The sequence below is a fragment of the Micropterus salmoides genome, unplaced genomic scaffold (genome assembly GCF_014851395.1).
Source record: "Micropterus salmoides isolate LMB-PRFRI ecotype aquatic unplaced genomic scaffold, ASM1485139v1 Ms_hic_scaffold_7, whole genome shotgun sequence".
In the NCBI taxonomy this organism is placed as follows: domain Eukaryota; kingdom Metazoa; phylum Chordata; class Actinopteri; order Centrarchiformes; family Centrarchidae; genus Micropterus; species Micropterus salmoides.
In genome coordinates, this window is record NW_024044459.1 from 30,795,290 (window position 1) to 30,818,671 (window position 23,382).

Below are 23,382 nucleotides of genomic sequence, written 5' to 3' on the forward strand. Positions count from 1 at the left end.
CTAATCCATGCACATATTTACTTATATGCATTAAAGTATTAAAGCTTAAATTAAATAAATCTATTTAGTTTACATTCAACATGAACTAAATATGTATTTGGTTCTACATTGATAGTGTTTATAGTGAACCAAATTAATTTTACTCTGAGAATGTGCCGCCCAATCACACTTCTATCTCCAAAGCTATCATGATAATATTTGTGTCATTGTTTGTCTGTATCAATCTAAAGTCCATGGGTTAGCTCTATCATCAGCATTTGTCATGACTTACCAGCAGTATTTAAATCAGCTTGTATTTGAACCACAAGCAATGCACCCTTTGCACACTAAAAAAAAGTGACATTAACTCATATTAAAGCTTGCATTTAATTTGAAACTATTTGGCTTTTGTTCATTGTAAATTAATTTGGTCAAAACAGCCACATGTTTCTAAGAACATTTTCAAACATATAAAACTAGAGGATAATAATCTATCCCCAGTAGATTTCATCAGCCTCCTGGAGACTAAAGGTGTATTTTCTTTCCTGCATGCATGAAAATAGCCTAAACTGCGTGGAGCTGACTACATGTGGAAGGTGACATTAAAACTTTGCCGACTGTGTCTGTGTACTGTAGAGACAGAGTGCGCTCAGGCTGTGTGTGTGTGTGTGCGTGTGCGTGCGTGTGCAGGCTCCGGGCTGGAGGCTGAGCAGGAGAGAGTGGGAGGAGCGGAAAGTGCTCCAGTCCAATCCGGGCCGCCGGGTAAAGCCTCTCCTATACGCTCTTCCCTCCCTCAGCCCGCAGAAAACAGTGAAACCCTCCCATAGAGGTGAGAGCGCAGATGTCATGAGAAAAGCGACCACACGACCAGAGCACAACGACCGACGCACCGACCGACCTCAGCCAGCCTCCATGCGCCCCAGTCTGGGATGCTTTTAGCGCAGAGACGCCTCCACTCAGGGCAGCCAGTGGACGTCGACGCAGATCATCAACACTTATTTCGTTGTTGTTGTTATTTTTAACCGAGGATCTTCCCCCCCCAGCATCCCCCACCCCCTTTTAAGTGTTTGTGTTTGTTTCTTCATGACTGCTGCTTTGGGAAGCGAGCCTCAGCACCAGCTCCAGCAACGCCAACACCATGCGAGGTAAGACCATCCCACTGCTCCAAACACCGCCGCACTTTCCCCAAATACACACTCACACACACACACACACACACATAGCGCGACAGGCTTTATCCCACATTTGGCCTTGAAAGTTTATTCTGGGTTAATTCTAGTTTTTAGCTGCAAAGCAGTTTTTTTTGTCACTTTTCCACAGCCGGACGGAGGGCGTGTGGTTGGATGTCGCAGCACCTGTCAATATAAATGCATTTAAAGTTTATTTGGATCTCTCTGCGTTTGTGTGATTTGAGCCCGAGTGTGTGTTTTGTGTGTGTGGAAATAGCCTACAGTTTAGCAAAATCATTCGCAAATCCATTGGAGTCTATGACTCTAAATTAAAAGTGGCGCATGATGTTTTCCTTTAAAGCTTAAATCATTTGGGCTGCACTCCACACCAACGGAAATTGCGGATAGGCTGGCACCGGGTCAGATCAGATGATGCGCGGATAAATTACTTTATTTCGTTATGTTCTGGTGATAAAGTTTATTGAACGTTTCAGGGATACTTTTCACGCGCTCCACTAACCCATTAACGTATCGTTCTGCACCAGCACCACGCGGGGGTTGTTGAAATTCAACGTCAATGTCGTCCTGCGCGCGCGCGCGCACTCACACACACACACACACACACACACACACACACACCTAGGCCTACACTCTCTCTATCTCACACACACAGATCCACAGTCACTCAGGTCAACGCAGCCCTCTCCACTCTCACTAAGCCTTTCCTTGCAGTTAAGTTTCCATTCTCTTTCAATCAGAAAATCCGTTCCTCAGTCAGTGGGCCTTGCAATTTGCAGTTTATCGGTCGATGTCAGTCGAACACGAATGCTTTAATATTTAACCTGATTGTTATCGGCTTAGAGTTTTGGATTTGTTTTTATTTACTCTTCTTAATGTCGTGCAATAATCGCTGACGCAAAGTTGCAACACCGGGATGATCTTGAACTCAAATTTTATAAATTAGCCTGTTTTGAACCGCCTCATATTGCTTTGTGACATTTGGAACAATTAAACTAACTCACATGGATGTCTGGATCTTTCAGTATCAAGTTGGAGAAATGGTTGGAGAATTTCGACCACACTCTAAAGTCTAAACTTCACATAAAACGTTAAGGTTCGCACTATAATGTAAGGAAAATAACATATTGTCAAACTAAAATACAGCTGCTTAAAAATTGTAAATAAAACAAACACTTTCTCTGACTTTTTACAGAGAGGTATGGCCATATTCTAATCAGATGTATAGTTATGTAGTAATAATATCAGAGAAGGAATGATTTGCCAGAATAATTATTTAACAGATTATTGTTAATATTAGTATCACCATGATTATTACTTATAATGATAAGCAACATTAATTCTAATCAAAACTATTATTTAATGGGTAAAGTAACTTCTGACTTTATAGTCATTTGAATCCAGTTTTTATTTGAAATACATGTTTAAACATCTATCTATCTATCTATCTATCTATCTATCTATCTATCAGTTTCCAGATACGCTTTTTTTAATATTTGAATGTCCTATAAAACGTTCTGCTGCCTCAGCTTCAGGCCAGCCTCTGGCAAGAAAAAAACATGAGAAGGCCAAACACCGCCCTCCTCTCTCTCTTATCCCATGGCAAACTCCTCTGTCATGCACCTTGTATTTTATCCACATTTTAATGGGCCTCGCGACCACTCTCGTGCATTGGAGGCTTTGGGGGGGTATACTGAAAGCTCCTGCTTTCACTTCATAGCCGTGGTTGGCAGAAGAGGCCCCTGAAGCGTCTCTCTCACCCCTCTTTCTCCATGTCTCTCTCTTTCTCCCTCTCTCTCTCCATCTTCCTCTCTCCCTCTGCACGCCCCAAAGGGTTTTGTCAGATAGAATTAAATCAGTGTGGGCCGTGTGGCCCCCACTCTCAACCGGTGTGTGTGTGTGTGGACTCTCGGCTGCCCTTACACAGAAATGTGCTCACAACCACAAGGTTATAAAAAATAGAGGCCCCTCACGAGCCGTGGTAATTATCATTTAACAATAGCCCAACTCCTGAAGCCCTGACCGAAGATGATGTCACCAGAGAAATAACAGACAGAATAATATCATCAGGGCCTTTTCTGCATCTCAGAAAATGGAGCATTGTGGGGTTTTTTTCCCAATATGGCTTAGTGTTGTGTAGGATGTTGTAAACAGGCTAATTATTTCTGTATTTTCAAAGGCAACATGATGATGCTGCACTATGAATAATATTCCTCTAAAACCCAACAAAGAAGTTGTGTAAGCTAATAAAATGACATCGGTAACAGTGGCATTATATTTTTGAGCGGTTAAAAGTTTTGGTGATAGCAAAGTTTAATTTTCCATGAAGAGCATGAATACATAAGCTTCAATGGAGAAAAAATTACAAAATAATACAAATTACTTCATTGGTGTAATCTGTTTGATTTTAATTGATAATAATTTCAATCGTTGCATTTAAATGATAATTTTTTTTTGCCATATTTTCAAACAGAAATAAATTCGGGTATCCAAAGCAATTAAGAGCCTATCATCAACATCCTCCATCCTCATGAGCAGCTCTACTGACATTTCTGCTAAAGATGAATATACACACTTATTGTAGACATGTATTCTGCATGTCAATAGTTTCCTATTGTCACAGAGAACCTTATATTAGTCCCCATTAGCCTGTGTCTGTGTACACTTTGTGTCAGGCTCCCGGGTCAGACAGGTCAAAGAGTTCAGTGATGGAGGGAGCAACAGGGGAGGAAGGTTCCAGGGCGCCATTTGATCTCCTCTGTTAGCGATATGTGTCCATCACCATTTCCCATGCTCCTTCACCCTGGGAAAAGATAGGATGACAGAAACTGGGAGAGCGTGAGAGAGCAACAAACCAGTAAGGCAATGACATGCGGTGTCAAACGAAGAGGACGGGAACTAATAAAAACTTATTAGTGGTTACTACAATTCCAACATCATTTATATCACTTTGCAGGATGGTTCACATACAGACACAGAAAGCACTGAAAACACACACACAAACACACACACACACACACACACACACAAACATCTGCAATACTACGCATGACGGCCTCATGCCAATAGAATTAGTCAAATCCTGCTTTGCTTGGAGGCTTGTGTGAGCATTGATTTGTCTAATTCTAAAGCATCCCGGGATCAATTTTTAGTCAAAGCCAACGGAAGCAGTGTGTTTAGATAAATCTATGGCACATAACTTGGATGGCTTTACTTTACCTTAAATGGTCCATGCCTTTTAGAATTTGATCCATAAGCAGGCAGCATTTATTAGTTCATTTATTTTCAGAATAATTTTCTGTTGTAATGGTTGTCCCTATTATTTGTTGTATAAAATTAGTCAATATGTTTATAAGATATTGGTACACTTTACTTTAACCCCCTTATTTAGCATTTATAAATAAACATTGAATAATTTGTTTATAAACACACTATAATGTAGTTGTAAGATAATATTAGGGTTATTAATGTATTTGTCCATTACTATAAATCTTTCTGTGTGCACCCATAAGTGGAAGCTGGTTTATACACAGACAATGAATGACAGCATAGTAAAACAGAGTTGTAATAATAGGAAATATGTCTTTATATGAGAAGTTACAATTGTTGACACTTACTGTACATTTAATAAAGACTTAGAATTATAGTGTTATAAAACATTTATATAATGCTTATAAATGCTAAATAAGGGGACTTATCAAAATACAAATGAGAGAAACATGTAGTTTGTCTCTCTGAGTGCCTGTATATGTAATTTGGCTAACAATGAACAATTACACCAAAATATGAATACTGACATACTTCATACTGATGATGAGGGAGCCTAAACCAGTAGCACCATCCTTAGTCAGAAACAGCAGGTTAGCGCACAGATTTTGTCCCCAAATCACTTTTTACCATTGTTGCCATGAAATCACTTATTGCGCACAATAGTGGGCACCTGGCCTGAGTGCATCTCCGGTCTGCAGTGTTATTGGGCTCTGTATGGTCTGTTGTCAAGCTCTGTGTTGATGATTGTGTTGCTTGTTGTGTGTTTGTGCTGACTAATGGCCCAGTGTTATGTAAGAAGAGAGGAGAGATTACCCCAAGCCCATGCAGGCCACACTGTTAATCCCTCAACACAGCCCTACTGACTGACTGTGGTACCGCCAGAGTGCTGTTGCAACACACACACAGACACACACACACACACACTTACGTTCAGGACTCACGTCCCACTGTCTGTGCACCTGTCTTCAGATACCCACTGTCTACTCCGCACCTAGTTTGTCTGCCTGACCTTTTTTTCAGGCTGTCTACTAAAAACATCCCACCATGCTGTGTGTGTGTGTGTGTGTGTGTGGCCTGGATGGCACTTCTGTGGTCCCACTGAGCCGCTATCATAGCCCGTGTTTGTTTAGCATGTGCTCAGCGTGCACTCCTTGTTGGTTTTATCCCTCTGCGGCTGTCTGGGGGAGTCTAGGCGAACAGTTTTTCTCCTTAGCCAATTCTCTCTCTCTCTTTTTTAATCTTTATACACAAAGCGTGGGCTAGGCGGCGTGCTTCGGTTTGTGTCTCCACTTTATCGTAGCCAGGAGGGATTTCAGCCTGAACCACTCCTAAACTCTAAATCTGCCTTGAAGTCATGGAGTCCTCTGACAGCTCCTTCTGTTTTGTCAGTTTTACTCATCCATGAAGCCAGCATGTCTCAATGGAGGCACAATGACATTCAATATTCACATCAGCCTTCGATTTACATTGAAGTAAGACTGGGGGAAGAGGGTGACTGTGCTTGTTAAACGCCGAATCTGAGTGATGTACGAACAGAGAGACCTGTTATTAAAAAATTTGCTCATATCGAGGCCATTTGAGCAGGAATTGAGTTTTGCTGTCTCATTATCAGTCTCGTTTTGTGGAGAGAGATATAGAATGCAATGTTTGACAGTCCAAAGTCTGAGAGCATGTTCATGTGCAATTCTAAACTCTACTTAGTAAATAGGTAATCAGATGTAGTTTGTGAAAAAAAAATCATCAGAAGCAGGAAAATTTTGATGGAACATTTGTATGAATTGTTTTCTCTTTCACTTCAGTCACTTTGTGACTTTTATGCATCAACTTTGAAAAGATTGTGAATTATTTAAATTAATGACAAACTTAAGTTAAAGCATAGTATTTAAATGCAGGAAGTAAAAAATGGAGAGAGGGGAAAATGAGTGAATGAGTGAAATAAGAAAAGAGAGAACCAGTAAGAGAGAGACTGAAGAGTTATATAATGGTGCAGTCGAGTGAGTGTTTTTTTGAGCAGGAGTGTGTGTGCCTATGTGCAAAAGTTGAGAGAGGGTGGATAAATCAGTAGATTGAGTTTACTTGCATGCACATTGACACACACACACACACACACACACACACACACACACAAAGATACAAACTATCCGGTCCTCATATTACACATACACACTGCAGCTAACCTTAGCAATGAATAACGCCAGCACCCGTAATAGTAGTGTCCAAAGTCCACACTTGCACACCACCGTAGCTAATACTCAAAGCAGATTAGTCCATATACTGTGCATTTGTGTCAGTTTAACATTCCAACCTCGACTTTATACATATAGATTAAACACCACTTCGTGGGTTAAGAAAACCTCTAAAAACCCACTGATTTATCTAAATAAAAATTGCATTTTCATGAACCTTAATTAAAAAGAAAAGAAAAAATGAACATGGAAATTGATTACTTATAAGTACAGTATTGTTACTGTGACTACCTTTGCATGAAAGCAGCATTTGTCTAGCTGTAGTCCCAAGAAGGATGCAAAACAGATACTGTATATCCACATTAGCTATTGAAATCCAAGACCATGTTGCTAAATGCCTATACTCTGTGAAGGTGTTCATTGTTGGCAGGTGCATAACACATCCTAGCAACAATAAGCCTATAATATGACTTAGCCGACTGCGGCATCTTTTCTTAATGACAAAGATTAGCCTGTTTTAGTGCTCGTAATCTCATTGAAGAGACTCTTATTAGGTCTGTCTTTCTTTCTCTCTCTCTTTCTCTGTGTCCAAATCCTGCGTTACCTCAATTAACCCATGTGTGTGTGTTCAAGTGTGTGTCCCCAGCAGTGGCTGTTGACGTGAGGTCCCCTGTCATTCACAAAGAGCATGCAATTAGGAAAATAAGACTTCTGCTGCTTTTGCTCTCTCGACTCAGATTTAATGTTCATAACACATCCTGTTAAATCATCCGGAGAGAGAGACAGAGAGAGAGAGAGAGAAAGAGGGAGCAGGTGAAGAACAGAGCAGTTCAAACCGAGCCGAGCCGAGCTGAGCTGTGTGATAGTCTTTGTGATCAATTTGCTTCTGTGAGAGATGCCCCTGGGGCCACTTTGGGGAGAACCTTGTTAGGCTGAGTTAAATTGTTGCCCGAGGCAAGCTATTAGCGGCCATCCCTGGGAGAGGACACACACATAAACTCACTCACATGCGTGCTCGCACACTCGCTTAAACCGAAACATTGAAACGCACACATACATTCAAACCACATAGAGTCAATTGAAGTGAATTAATTCATATGCTCACGTTCAAGCACACAGCCTCTTTCGCTAAAAGGTATAGAGAATAGAATAGATAAACCCACTACCAGTGGGGCAAGGATCTTTACTTAAGTAGTAGTAATACCACAGTGTGAAAATACTCCATTACAATTTAAAGTTGATTGTGTCACCATAATACTTAATTTTGAATAAAATGGGGAATTTGACAAAGTACTAAAATGCTAAAGTACAGTTGCAGTATGGTTCTTTACAAGCACAAAAATGTAATAAAAAAGATACTGCTAATATCACAAGTACTCAGAATGCAGAATAACACTTTCAAAGGTATATTAAATGTACTACATAATTGGACAATTCTTATTGATGCATTAACGTGCAAACAGTATTTTCATGTTGTAGTTGGTTGAGGTGGGAAAATGTGCTGCTTTATGTACTGTTAGGTAGTTTATTTTATGAAAATACGTCATATCTTATTTGTCATATGTTTTGTTGGCAAAATGTCTATATGGTAAGTAACTAGTGGCTACTTGTAACTGTAGCTTTCAGACAAATGTAGTAGTCAAAAGTACAACCTTAAGTATAACCTTTAACTCTAAAATGTAGTAGAGTAGAAGAATAAAGTTGCACAACATGAAAAGTACAGTACCTGAGTAAATATACTTCATTATTTTCCACCATTGCCCCAATTGCACGGTTCTTACATGCACACATAAGTGTATACGTGTATATTCTGTAAACTGTATACAGAATGCATACAGAATATAAATGTATGTATAACATACAAACATCCAATCAGGTTTGGAAGGAAACAGTTTTGATAGAATTTGCACACACTCAGCCTTCATCCCTCTGTCAGTGATTTAATTCTGCCAGCTATTCACACAAGTGCTGCTCTCTTCATTAATGCTTTAAAACCCATTCAGCCTCACTCATGTTGATGCTCCTGTTTCATCTGACCGACCACCGACTCAACTATTAACAAAACTTAGGGCAAATTTCTCCACACCTTATATAAGAACTGAGAGCAATTTTCTGTCTCTCCATGGATGTCCCTATCTTTCTATTTCTCTCACTTTACACTGGGATAGCCATTTTACCCCTCCCTTCCCCCTCAAAGACACACACACACACACACACACACACACACACACACACACACACTGTCATCTACAATTAGGCTCAAGAGAAAAACCATAGGAGGAGGAGCGTGAGGTTAAGGGAGGAAGAGGACATGGCCAACAGAATGTTATTTTCTCACCTCAAGAATGAAACAACATTTTGTGTGTGAACATATTCTTCTCTGCTTTGATTCCCCTCATCTGAACATAACATAAACACCACGACCCCACTCACAGCTCACTGTGTACACATGTCTGCTGAGATGATGTGAAGGCGTGAGAGAGGAAATACAATATATAAAAGAGAACTTAAAGCAGCGTGTGTGTGTGTGTGTTTGTGCATGTTTACGTACTCATGGCTGATTCCAGGATGGTAATGACCAGATGCAGACCTCTCACACTTGGACTTGTTCCTTTCACTCCGATACACTCGCTCAGTCCTTAAAGAAAGGTCAAAGGCCACCAGGGTCCACCCAGGGGGTTGGAGTGTGAGCGTACGCCTGTGTGTGTGTGTACAGTGACCATGAGAGGCAGATCTGAGAAGGCAGATGGGCAGACTGTGTGTGTGTTCAGGCAGGAGATGGGTTTACCCTGTGGATTTTTTCCCACGCCTCCATCTCCTCTTATCCATCTGAGGACACATGCTGTACTGGGTGGGAGACTCTGTGTGTGTGTGTGTGTGTGTGTACGGGGGAGAGGGGCAAGCATAGAAATCATACTGTAATGTCTGCTTTTTCAAAGGCAGTTTGCAGTAATGTATGCATTCAAGCATGTCTGAATGTGCCTCTGTCTGTCTGAACATGTCAGTGTGTGTGTGTGTGTGTGCGCGTGCCTGTGCATGTGAATCGATGCACTGGATGACAGCCAGTGGCCCCCTTCTGTTCCCTCTCCGTGGCGTCCAATCACGCCGCCGCACAATATTCTATGAGCAAACCGCAGCTGATCCCAGACCTGCTATTTGAGCAATTACCCAGAGTGCTTTGGGGCCGCATGGCAAGCTGGACAAGCTCATGCCCTCTGACATACAGCGTGGGGGGAGGGCGAAAGAGACTGTTTTTCTGACTGTTTGTATGTTGCTGTGTGTGTGTGTGTGTTGGCAAAGTAGGGGGGGGTCGATGACGAGAGTCTGATGGGAAAAGCTGAGGTTGGGGGTAGTAACATGTATGCTCATGCAGCAACAGTGTGACTGTCATGTGGACAAAGACATGCTTGGCGGCAAGGGATGGAGATGGGGGAGGGGAGATGGGCCTATGTGGCATTATGATTATTACTATAACACACAGAACAGCAGACTGTACAAACAAAGACAGCACCGGTACAGGACTGTGTCATCTTGTATTAACGAGGATGGGTCATGTTAGCATGTCAGCGTTATGTTACTAAAGATCAGGCCTCAGTCTTTAAGTCAGGGATGACAATCGCTGGCATGGAGTTCACTGCTGCTGTTTAGAGCCGCAACTCATTTTCATTATTGATTCATCTACCAATTATTTTCTATATGAATTAAACGTTTGCTCTATAAAAGGTCTGAAGATAATGAAAAAGGCATCACATTTTCCCAAGAGTCCAAGGTGACATCTTCAGTTGTCTTATTTTGTCCAAGTCTTAAAAATGTATTTCCAATGACATAAACAGAGAAAAGCTGGAACCACAGAATGACTAGCAGTTCACTTAAATATTTGCCAATTTATTTTGTCATTTCATGACAGCTGCAGTTCTACAAACTGTTTCTAAATACACTGACTAAAAGTAATTGATGAGGCAACAGTGACGCTATCAAACAAACTTCATGTCTAACACTGTTAAAATGAGGAGAAAATGTGTATTAAATTTGTTGAATATTTGTTGGTTCCTTTGAGAAGATGGCACCCAATGCCTGGTCCGATATTTACTGATTTAAATCATAGTTTATATATAATTTGGCAAAGTCCTGCTATGGCTGCTTAGTGTTAGTATTTCAAAATTTGAGAAGTTTGGCTTCTTTTGTTAAATGGAACAAAGGGTTTGTGGGAGAAAATATTTATATTTCTCATGTTAAAGTATTGGAAAAAGAATTGTTTTGGTTTCAGTACTGAAATGAGGGGAGCAAGAGAAGAAAAAAGTCATAAAAATAAAGATCCCTAGTCAGGACTCAAAGGGGGATTAGCCAGGGTAAGTAAAGTAGTAAAGAGAGAAATGAATGTGTGTAAAATGCACTTCATTATTTATTTTTTTAAGGAGAGCAGATAGACCATCACTCTTCAATATATTTCTTTAGATTTCTCATACAGTATAAACAGGCAGGAAAGAAAGATAAGTATGACAGTACATAGCACAAGTCCGTTTGAAACCATTTGCAGTGGCAGTGTTTCATTGATTTTAATGGGGCAGTATGATGTGAAAACATGACAGGAGACACAGGGGAGATAACCCAAGCAGCACTGCTATACGCTATTCCCAGCTGTGTGTGTTAATCCACTCAGCGATCATGCCGCCAAAAGTTTTCCCAGTGTTTTTCATCATCGGCGGAGGGAGAAAAAAAAAACACGCTTGTTCCTCTCTAAGCTCTATGAGACAAGGAAGACAGAGTTACGCTGAGAGATGGAAATAGATCATGAAATACAGAAACTGAGATGATTTCCCAGTCACACAGCCACTTACAGCGAGGAGGAACACTCAAATGAAAAAGTCAAACAGATTGAAGTGGAATGGATGGTGAACAGTGATAGCATAATTCACAGTATATAGACATCTAAGGCCAGCGCCGGAGTTGTTCAGATTTGGTGGGTAAAGTGGTGATATCCTTTATTTTCCCAGAAGATATCTAGTTAACTGGCAAGAAGCTATGCATGTTTTTAATGAAGTGGAGATACCACCCACATTCACCCCCAACAAATCAACCCCTGGGACTACAGTAGGAGTTGTGCTTGCATTTCTGAAGTGCATTTCTGAAGTGCCTGACAAAAGTTATGGTAGAAAGTGTTTTCAACTGTTCCATAAACTGTGATACTACAACACCAACCTCTAGTGTAAGACGCTGTGTTATGTTACGGCATGATATTGTGTATGTGTGTGTGTGTGTGTTTGTGTGTGTGTGTGTTGCTGAGAGTAGATCCACCCTGCAGGCTGAATGAATGAAACATGCATGTCCAGTCTGCCCCTCTTGAAACACACAAACACAGAAACTACACATGTATAGCAACACCTAGTGGCCTTAATTTGCTGTTACATTGTCACTATAGACAGGGAGAGCGGCCCTTTTAAATGGTCATGTCACTGTGTGTGTATGTGTGTGTGTGTGTGTGTGTGTGTGTGTGAGTGAGTGTGACGTACTTGTGTGTTTTAGATGAAGTACTATTAAGATATTGGTGTTAGGCTGCTGCCTTTTTTTTCTGCAGTGCAATGTAGATAATTAGGACTCTATTTAGAGAAAGGGCCAGCCCAGGAAATACACAGGAGATCCTCACCTCATTAAAAATCAATTATCATAACTCACGTGCCAGCGCAACACAGCCCTCATGGCCACAATCTGCTACACATACGTGCACGTGTGGCAAGCAACTCTCAATGTATTGCTGTGCACATACAATCGACAATCTCTATCTTTGTCTTGTTCTTTGTAAAATTCATCTCTAGTGGGTTCTCTCCATCTTTTTCTCTCTCAAGAGATTGCGCGGGCCTGATCCTCCTCTTAGCTGAGGAATCGCCAGCACTGCAGTCCCGCTCTTACATAATAACCTCAGGATAACACTCGTGCTGGCGCTGGCCGAGGACGCTGTCAGTCACTGGGCTCAGGGTGGGTCAACATAGGTAGGAAAGAAGGCCCTCCCAGCCCAGCAAAAGCATGTAGCTAGGAGCAAAATAATCTCAGAAAAATGAGTTTTGTTTGGAAATGGATGCCTGTCAAGAGAGGTTAGGGGAATAGTTGCATTAGATTCCTTTCTCTGCAGTTATACTCTGTTTTACAAATTCACTTTCACTACAGCTTTGAAGCTGTAGCTGAAGTTTGCTTCTGTAATGTAAAACCATGAAGTCAAATACCCAAGATTTATTATCATACTCGCTAACTTTAAAAACAATGAGAACACAGCCTCCTCTAAACACCAAACAGATAACACGTCTTAATTCTGCTGTAATCCACCATTGCAACTAAAGTGTAACAAGGCAGCAAGCATGCATTGTTGACTGGATGTGGAAGTGGGAGTCCTTTGGTAAACAAATCACAAAGCCTCTGCTGCTGAGACAGGGCGACAGGACGAACAGTGATGATACACCAAGTTGGCGCCACACACTGATGACATCACTTCCTTAAAGAGTGTAACAGCCTAGCACATCATCGCTGTGACAGCCAGACTAGTGCAGCGAGTGGGTGGTCACCCTGGCAACAGCAATGCTGTCATGACCATCTCCCAATATCCTACCTGACAGTCCCCGCTGGCAGTGAGCACAACACACACTCAACAATGCACACACCCACACACACACACACATTCACAAACAGTTTGTCAAACACACGTAGACATGTACACACACTTTATCTTTCTTTGTGTCGTTTTTATAATTGAAACGCTCACTCAAACCCTCTCTGAAACACACACTAAAACAATGCACATGCCCACACATCCATGCTCCTTTGGGCATAATTATGTGATACAAGGAGGAGTACAATCTCCCATGGGGTAAAAAGAAATACAGTGTGCAAGATATAATGTAATCACTGGAGAGAGACAGTAAACACACACACTCCTGTAAGATGGAAAAATGTAAAGAGCTTCTTCTAAAAATCAGTATGTATATCCATATCACAGCAGCAGCAGGTGCGGGCTGAACACATTCAGCTTGTCTAAACCACAGAGATTCACGTGTTTTATGATTAACAAAACAAAGAGTTTGACTAAAAGTAAAATGATGTCTTCTGTTTACTGCTCAAATGTGGTCGGTTGACAACAGCCATGTCCGGGGTGCAACTGACCTGTTTTACAGACTATAAATAGGGTGTTACAGGCCACTTTCATTGACAGCTCTGTGTATGTGTAGTCTGTGTGCTGTCCCAGTCCAGTGCTCCGCTCTGACCCAGTTTGGAGCCAGTTGGCCAGGAATTGGTGGAAATGGGTCACGTCTTGAGCTGCACCAAAACTCACAGCATGAGCCAAGCTACCTTAAGCACACAGTCAAACAGCGCGTCGCTCTGTCCATAGGTCATTCATTCACCGAATCTACTGCAAAGGGACACAATGATCTATTGTTGGGTTTGAGGTAATTTAGGGGCCCGTTCACATCTTGAATGACAATCTATAAAGATAACTATAACAACATATAATGCAATAGGCACAAAGGACGGTGCATAGTCCAGGGTCATGGCAGACTGGAGGTCAGTTTTTAGTTTGTACACATTGTTATGCTGCCTAATGGCCACTGGAAGGCACATAGGCAAGTGAATGAATGAAAGAAGACTACAAGTTGTGGCTCGTTCTGTAAATGTTCCATCTCCATCTCCATATCCCCACTTCTTTTAACTAGTGTTGTCCAACTGCTGCAGGGTGTTCAGTACAAGAATGCAGTACAAAGTAGGGATTCAGCTGGCACTGGCAGACCAGTTGAGTATATGTGTTTATTAAGGCAGGGATTTAATGATGCTTTTTGTTGTGAAGTGGTCAAACTCTCTGAGGTTCAAGTAGACCGTATAGACAGCAGTGACTGTCTATTCCTGCTCAGTCGCTTAGACAGACAGAACTGTCTCCATTGATCCTCATTTGAGATTATCCAATTATGTATACTGCACACTCATTCCACCAGACATTTAGCATACACACATATTTGCAGACACTATATGTCTGTACAGAATATATCAACACACACTGAAATCCACATTAATAACCAGATACAACTCTTACAGGTGCAGTTCAGTATGCACACACACCCTGAAGATGCACTCAGACATGCACACAAGGACAGAAACATACACAAACACAACATTCTTTGCAAATACACATCGAGTCCAGCTAGACTGTGTATGCTTTGTATTGTTCTTAAGGGGAATCAATTAGGCAATTCATGCAAACACAGAATATAAAACTGAAAACCTTTTATTTTCTGTTGATTACTTCTCAGAAACTTCATAAAATTTCCTACAGGTGGGACTATGCAAGGGGATTACATGTGAATGGCTATTTCAGCTGTGGTTAAGCCAGTGCTCAGCAGAGGAGGGAACCAGCTCATTGGGAAATAATGTAGGATTAGATAGGCTGTCTAATCTCTTTATAGAGGGTGTGCCATCTCAGCAGACATACCTGCCTACATCTACATCCACCTCATATCTCTTAACAGGAGCGGCGGCTTTCTTTTTCCATATATTATGTATAATAAGCTCAAAGATACCGGTGACAGGTGCCTCTGTGCGTTACATTGAAAGACTTTCTGTGCCTTTGATTGTGACTGTACATGGATCTGCCTATACACAGTGAGTAAAATTTCAACACGAATGAAAAGTTCAATTTGAAGATGGAGAAAAAGCTAAATACTGAAGAAGTTACAGTTGTAGAACTCATCATGTGTGTGTGTGAGAGAGAGAGAGAGAATAAGAGGGTTGAAGAGCAGAGGGTGTGGTTCTAACCTGCAGGGGTCTCTCTTTCAACCCCTAAGAACGCACATGGAAAATGAATGCTATCCAGTCTTTTATGTGCGCGAGTCCTTGTCATGTCCCGGTCATTATAAAAAACTCCTACAGGGATAAACAGAATGTCCAGATGTCACTGTGCCCTTGTGAAGTTGAAGTCACACACATACACATTCACACATTGTAACCTCAGTCAGGTCCTACAGCCAACCAGGTTAACCTCTAAATTAGACCACCAACTGAGGTCTAAAAAAATCTGTGAGGTGTCTGAATCAGGTGTTGTTCTGAAAACTGGGAGATAAAAGTCTATGTCCTGTTCAAAATGTGTTTTGTAACATCTTTTCTGTCCTCTCTATTTGCTTGCAGCCCAAATCGAAGTTATACCTTGCAAAATCTGCGGAGACAAATCATCAGGTATCCACTATGGAGTCATTACGTGTGAGGGATGTAAGGTGAGACTTAACCCGTTGTTTTGTTTGTTAGAGCTCAAATGTTATGCACATTGTGCGTATACGTGTACCTGTAAGTCTGTAGTCATTCTCTTTATTGACATGTAACCAGGGTTTCTTCAGACGGAGTCAGCAAAACAATGCATCCTACTCCTGCCCCCGTCAGAGGAACTGCCTCATCGACAGAACAAACCGTAACCGCTGCCAACACTGCCGCCTGCAGAAATGTCTCGCCCTAGGAATGTCCAGAGATGGTGAGGCCCACTATATCAGTATCACTATTTATGACTGTACACACAACTATATGCATAATGCTCTTAGGATAACTGTTTTTTTGTTTGTTTCTTACTGATTTATACTACTAAGAAGCTGAAAGGTTGTGACAGTTTGTTTTTTCATTGTTAATTTTATGTCCCTCTGTTGTTTTGTCTCCCCGTACAGCGGTAAAATTCGGCCGCATGTCCAAGAAGCAACGTGACAGCCTGTATGCAGAGGTCCAGAAGCACCAGGCACGACTGCAGGAGCAGCGGCAGCAGCAGACAGGCGAAGCAGAAGCTCTGGCACGTGTTTACTCTTCCAGCCTAACCAACGGACTGTCCACCCTTAACCATGAGATTGGGGGCACCTATGCCAATGGCCACGTAATTGAGCTGCCCAAGGGTGGCCATGGTAACGGAGTTGGAGTCCCAGGGGGTTATTATGGGATGGACTCCACCCAGCCGTCTCCAGACCAGTCAGGTTTGGACATGTCGGGCATGAAGCATATTAAGCAAGAGCCAGTGTACGACCTGACGCCAGTACCCAACCTGTTCAGCTACGGAGGCTACCAGGACAGTCAGCTGGGACACAATAATGTCAGCATGGGAGAGCTGGGTAAACACTGCATAATATTTTTGCACTGTTTGTAAGACAGACACACTAGAATGGTTCATCAAAAAAAAATCATGTGGAAAAATTAACGGTTCCCCACAAAGTAGTCCTGTTAGAGAGCGTGAGTCAGAGTGCTAATCTGAGAGCAGAACAGACAGGCTTACACAGCTAGCTGACAAGGTGTCATATTACTGTATGTGCAGCTCAGGCACAAGTTGAGATTAAGTTCAAATTAAGGATTTAACATAAATCCAAGGGCTGTAAATTAAGCAGTAAATGGGTAGCAATGAAAAAATGCCTCTCCCTCTACATGTTCAACATTAAGGGATCACAGTACCTACGTGATAATGTGCAGAATACCTATACATATATATGGAGCCCTGCTTGCTATACCTATATACATACCATCAATGAACGAAATAATGAATAAATAAGCCAATCCTGTCTTCCAGACCGTATTGCTCAGAATATCATCAAGTCCCACTTGGAGACATGTCAGTACACAACAGAAGAGCTGCAGCAGCTAGCCTGGCAGACACACTCCTATGAAGAGGTCAAGATGTACCAGAGCAAGGTGAAGTTTTAATGTTACTTTAATCTTCAGCCACTCCTGCTATACTAGAAGTACAAGGTACTTCATTGTTCACCTCTGTGTACAACGGATTAGTGAGCATTCAAGACAAGATTGTTAGTTATCTACGGACATGAATATAACTACATTAGTACAGAACATGTAACCCTAAACTGGGTGTGTTTGGTTCTAGCCCCGGGACGTGCTGTGGCAGCAGTGTGCCATCCAGATCACCCATGCAATCCAGTACGTGGTGGAGTTCGCCAAGCGCATCTCAGGGTTTATGGAACTGTGTCAGAATGACCAGATCCTCCTGCTCAAGTCAGGTGAGTTGACTCGACTGACAATGGCTGGCCAGGGATATCTGTTTGTGTTGTTACAGCTCAGACAATGTAGCTCAGGGAAGAAAAAGTCCTGTGCCTCCTTATTCTTTTTGCCTTTAGTCAGTATATCTACTGAGCTTCAAAATCATTAACTATCCGTCTCCATGGTTCTTCCAGGTTGTTTGGAGGTAGTCTTGGTGCGGATGTGCAGGGCGTTCAACCCTCTCAACAACACGGTGCTCTTTGAAGGGAAGTATGGTGGCATGCAGATGTTCAAAGCTCTAGGTAAGACAAGGACTGGAAGAAAAAGGGGATAGTGCAAAAATAAAGAAACATGACCAGAATAAGTAATAAAAAATCTCTTTTTGTCTGCCCTTCTCTCTCCTGTGTTTCCCTCCAAGGTTGTGATGACTTAGTGAGTGCAGTGTTTGACTTTGCCAAGAGTTTGTGTTCACTGCAGCTGACAGAGGAGGAGATCGCTCTGTTCTCAGCAGCTGTACTAATTTCCACAGGTCAGTGCACATTCCCTAATATTATTAGAATATAGGAAGCAACCTGCATGGACATCAGTGCCTGCACTGAATCAAGGCACTTAGTAGCAAGCAAAACAACTGCTCTGCTTACATGTGTCAGTCAGTATCAAGCAGAATAATCACAGTCGAAGTGATTAAATCCATGTGTTTCTACCGTTTCCACACTCTGAACCGTATCAATTTATGACCCGCTCTCCAATCAGCACACGTCAACTCCAAACTATTAGCATTAAAAAAATTTACACTTTCCTTTTTTTCTTCTCAGATCGGCCGTGGCTGATGGAGCCTCGGAAAGTCCAGAAGCTCCAAGAGAAGATCTACTTTGCTCTGCAGCACATTATGCAGAAGAACCACATGGACGAAGATGCATTGGCTAAGGTAGGCAAAGCCTTTGTAGTAAGATAAGTCAAATCAAGGTAGCCCCCGAGGCACGGTCCTAAGGCATACGCAGAGAACAGTTTCTCTGACCTCAAAGCACAAAACACAGGAAGCTTGATTAAAAAAAAACCTCACTTCTAACATTGTCCCTGTTTGTAGTTCGTCAGTCTAAATCCCCTTTTCCCGGTTTCTCTCTTGTCTGGCAGCTGATCAGCCGAATCCCAACATTGTCAGCCCTGTGCACGCTCCATACCGAGGAGCTCCAGACCTTCCAGCAGCTCCACCCAGAAACAGTCAACGTCCTCTTCCCTCCACTCTACAAAGAACTCTTCAACCCTGACCCCAACTCTGCCATGGCCATGCCCAAGTGACTGACTGTGGGCCCAATGGAACAAACGGAGTCAGCGGAGGACCAAGAAAATAAGAAAGCTACGTCCAACAAGATGACAGAGGCTGTGTCGACTATGTCATCATCGTGGCATTCACAAATTCCTGTGCTCCCCCAGCCTCATTTTAAGCTGGGGGGTGAGGAGTCATCTGCCAGAAACTTACAGTTACCGCCAACAATACTAGGAATGTCCAGCACTTATTCCATCCTGTTCACCGATACAGTCTGAAGAATGTATATATAAATGAAACGCGCCCCAAGCCACAACCTATGTGGGGCTTCCTCCTGTCTCCTGAACTGAACTGACAGACCAGAAATGTACAGACTTTAAAAAACATCTAGGAACATTTTTAAGGTGTTAATCTATAAAAAGAAATTGGGTAAGTTAATTTGTTTTAACTTAAAAAAAAAAAAAACTTTTTTGTTTGATTTTTTTTTGTTCACCTGAAGAAATTGTGAAGAAGCTGGACGGGGGAGGGAACTTAGAGAAGCTATTGTAGATATTCTTCTAGTGCAGAGCGGATTCCAGTATTACTTCTTGTTCTGTTAAAATAAGTTAGTCCTAATTTAAATATACAGTACAGCAGTCCACTGTGGCGGACTATACCTTGTCTATGTTTTTTTTTTATTTGATAGTTTCTTGTGTACAGAATTTGTAAAGTTGAGACTTGTAAAAGAATATTGGGTAAAAACGGGAGTCGATTTTGGGTTTTGTTGATATATAGAAGCCTTGTCTGGATTTTGTTCATATGTAAAGAAGGTATTGCATCCTTCTGATGAGAACTTATAGTAATGTAAAGAGAGCATATGAAGGATTTAAAAAGAAAATAATGGCTACTACTTTTCAAGGTGAAGATATATACATAAATATTCTATTTTGCAAGTAAAAGAATCTGGCAGATTTGCCGTCCTATCAATCATTTTTTTCTCGCTGCAATAATTATGTCCAACAAAAGTTGGGCTGCTTTCGAACAATCAACCAGAAACAATCAATCAGAAGCTAGGACCTCACAATAAACGCGGCCTCTTCCCAAACCCCCTCCCCCTGCCCCTTACTTCCTATGTATTAGAGCCTTGACATTAGATTTCAGCAGACAGAAGGGGTAAGAAATCACAATGAAGAAGTGAATAAAAATTCCCCCAAACATAAAAAAAAATGTACTCACAACTTGCCAATCTTCATAAAACTGTGTGAGTGCTGTATGCCCTCATCCCTCCCATCACTATTTGCACAATCCAGTTAGTGGACGTCAATCACTCGAGGCTGTGAATATGAAGGACCCTTTTCTCTAAAGAGCAATAACTTTCTCACTGCCTTTCTGATCTTACTCCTCCCCTTTTCTCCTATTACCATGTTCAGCTGTTCAAAACAGGGTAGCAGTTTTAACTAGAATGCACTATATTGTACTCTCGATCATTAGTTATCTGTAACAATCGTCACCTTCGTCTGGATGGCACTCATTCCACCACAGACTCTGCAGTGTTTTTAATGTGACACAACATGATCTTGAGTTAGGACATAACACAGAGCACTGACCGAAAGATGTGAAGAAATGCAGACTAGCTTCTTTTACATCTTTTAAAGCTACAATATTGCATTGACAAATCCAACAGGAAGCTGTAATAGACAATCATGTTTGTGCTTTTTTGTTCAGTCATCCCATAATAATTATCATTTGTCTGTTTTGTTGCTTTTCTACATTAATGTTATGCTGTTTAGCGTTTGGCTACTGCGCTTTTATACCATCTGAGCACAGTTGTTAGTCATCACTGTTTTTTGTGGTGAAGGAACAATTTGACAAATCATTGAGGATGCACATGTTTTTTTTTCACAGTTCTGCATTTAGCCCCTTGATGTAAAGACATGATATGATGACAAATCTCCAACTGAAGAGCTTCCTTTAAAATGAGCTATTTACCAAAATAAGTGACCCACTACACAATAGCAGCACAAAATTAATCAGCCGATGGTACATTTTGATATAAGATTGCACTTAAGACTTTTACCTCGGCTTTAATTATTATGATTTGAGGTTATTTATGCACTAAACATGGAAGTCTGCGTTAGGTTGTCTGTTGTTTGCAAATGTTCATTGCACAGTGGCCAAATATTCAACTTGCTAAAAGCACGGACACAGTCAGAGTAGTTGTGCATTCATTCACATTAAAAACACCATTGAACCATTTTCACCCTTCATACACATATGTTTTCGCCACATGTTGAACAAAACAATGTCGACAGCATGATCATTAATGTTAAACATTAGTGATCTGCTCACATGCATCTGTTCCACATTGTGTCCCCAGATCAGAGGCCAGTGACTCTGAAGACAATCACTTGCTCATTAAGGCTCGATGCACTACACGGCATCTCTCAGGGAGCAGCTCTTTTTCTGACTTTGCATTAAAAGAGGGTTTAATATTTTTGCAAATTTACAAACATTTAATTATGAAAGAATAACTTTTTAGGATAAAAATGGCATACGCCACCAACGTATGCTGGCAATGGAATCTGCCCAGACAAGGCTTTGATAAGTGTGTGTATGTGTGTATGTGCGTATAGAGCATGAATTCACTGTCCAAATCTCTTTATAGCCCAGACTATATGACAAGCATTGTTACAAAGCACATGAAGAAAAACTAAAAATATATATATAGTGTATGTCAGTGTGCTCTTGTCACCAATGTACACTCATGTTTACTGCTTATTTTGCTGCTTTCCGGACAGTGGAGGAAGTCCACTAGTAAGCTGTGAATCAAGCGCCATCGCAACGCCCCTGGGACAGTGAATTCCAACTCTGAATATGAAGTTTTTCTCTGTGATGTTTTTATTTTCCCTTGTTAGACTGTGAATCAGAAGGGTGGGATGGGGTAATGAGAGGGGATGTGCTGGCAAGAACGAGTGGCAACGCAACACTGTAAGTAAGATACTGTAGCAATAAGAACTGGAGGCATTTACTACTGTCATGTTTGCAATGTAAGATTATTTTTTATTTTATTACTATTTACTATTATTATTGTTCTTATTATGACTACTATTCTTCTATTACTATTAGCCTATTGTTGTTCTGTTCTATTTGCATGACGTTTCATTGCAATGAAACATTTGGGGCTTATTTGTGTTTTCTCTTCTCATGATGGTGTGAGTTTCGTGGGAGGTGTTATTGGCAGGGTGGGCGGTGGGTTTAGGGCAAATTCCACGTCAATTCAGTCAGTTCAAAGCAACTTTTTTTTCACAAGCTGAAAGAATTTTTAAATAAAATGCTCTTATTTATACACAACCACTTTAAAATTTGTTCTTCGATTTGAAATGATTTTTTTTTCTCAACCTTTGAATGTGTGAGTTGGTATAACCGGTCAGTGAACGGGCCTTTCTGAACTGGCCTTATTGAACCGGATCAGAGACCCTTAACCTGCGGCGGGAGGGAACAAGGTGGGGAGGTTAATCTATTCTGAATGTTATGGAGTATCTTGTTCAGTGTGAGGGGCTGAACACATCATGCGCCTTTACCACGCCATCAACACAGACCGACATCGCAGAGCGCACAATAATACCAGTCGTCGTTCCACGTGACGGCTGGGAACAATTTTTAATACATTTCCTACACTTAGTCAAATACACTCCACCCCAAACCTCCTCCTCCCTTCCCTGAGAAAACCTGTGTGTGTGTGCGTGTGTGTGTGTGTGTAAGGGAGAGAATGAGACGTTTGCTCTACCAATGCTTTGTAAACTTTCTTGATGCATTACACGTGCGTGCAATTGGAGTAGTGTTGAAAATTGTTAATTTATTGTTTAGAATGTCTTTGCATCCCAGCAAGAGCAAATAAAACAAAATGTAGCAATCTGTAACTGAAACCTAAAAGGTGTTCGGGCTACAGAACTTCTTTTACACAGGACTAAAAAAAATCAATAAACTTTTTTGTTTGTTTGTTTTCAAAGTGCCATAGCTAGTAAGGGAGGAGTGATTGGCAGAGTGCGGCGTAGATGCTTTACTGTGTGTGTTTACTTAAGAAACCAATCAAAAAAGGGGAACTCCAAGGAAACTGTGTATCTGATTACACTGACGACCCGTTTTTACATTTTATGCTTTTTTCCATTTGGCGAGACTGGACTCTGCCAGACTCTGAACACTGACTTTACTATAAACTCATAAGCTCTGCTGTATATTTTTTATTTTCATGTGAGAATGAAAGAGTGTATGTGCGTGTGTGCATGCATTCATTTGCATTAAAAAGAGCCACAAACGCCCAAATTTGATGGATCAGATCGGGTTGAAGTTCAAAGCTATGCAGGGCCCTTACTGAGTCCTTCTTTGAGATGTATATACAATGTGAAGGTCTGAAGTGATTTTTGTTAAATTCTATATTTTATCGCTTTTGTAGACATTTTGTTGTGGGAAGAAAAAAAAATAAAAGAAATTTTATGGGTGCATTTCTGCCTCGTTTTTCTGTCTC

General features: G+C 41.3%; 1 protein-coding gene across 1 annotated transcript; it reads left to right on the forward strand.

Annotated features, from left to right (window-relative positions):
• Positions 1-788: 788 nt before the first annotated feature.
• Positions 789-23,359, forward strand: rorb (RAR-related orphan receptor B). Its single transcript, XM_038702776.1, has 10 exons — positions 789-1,124; positions 15,782-15,867; positions 15,977-16,118; positions 16,306-16,737; positions 17,187-17,308; positions 17,499-17,631; positions 17,806-17,913; positions 18,030-18,140; positions 18,427-18,539; positions 18,746-23,359. Exons 1-10 carry the CDS (start codon positions 1,118-1,120, stop codon positions 18,908-18,910), a joined length of 1,419 nt encoding a protein of 472 aa, XP_038558704.1. The 5' UTR covers positions 789-1,117; the 3' UTR covers positions 18,911-23,359.
• The last annotated feature ends 23 nt before the right edge of the window (positions 23,360-23,382 follow it).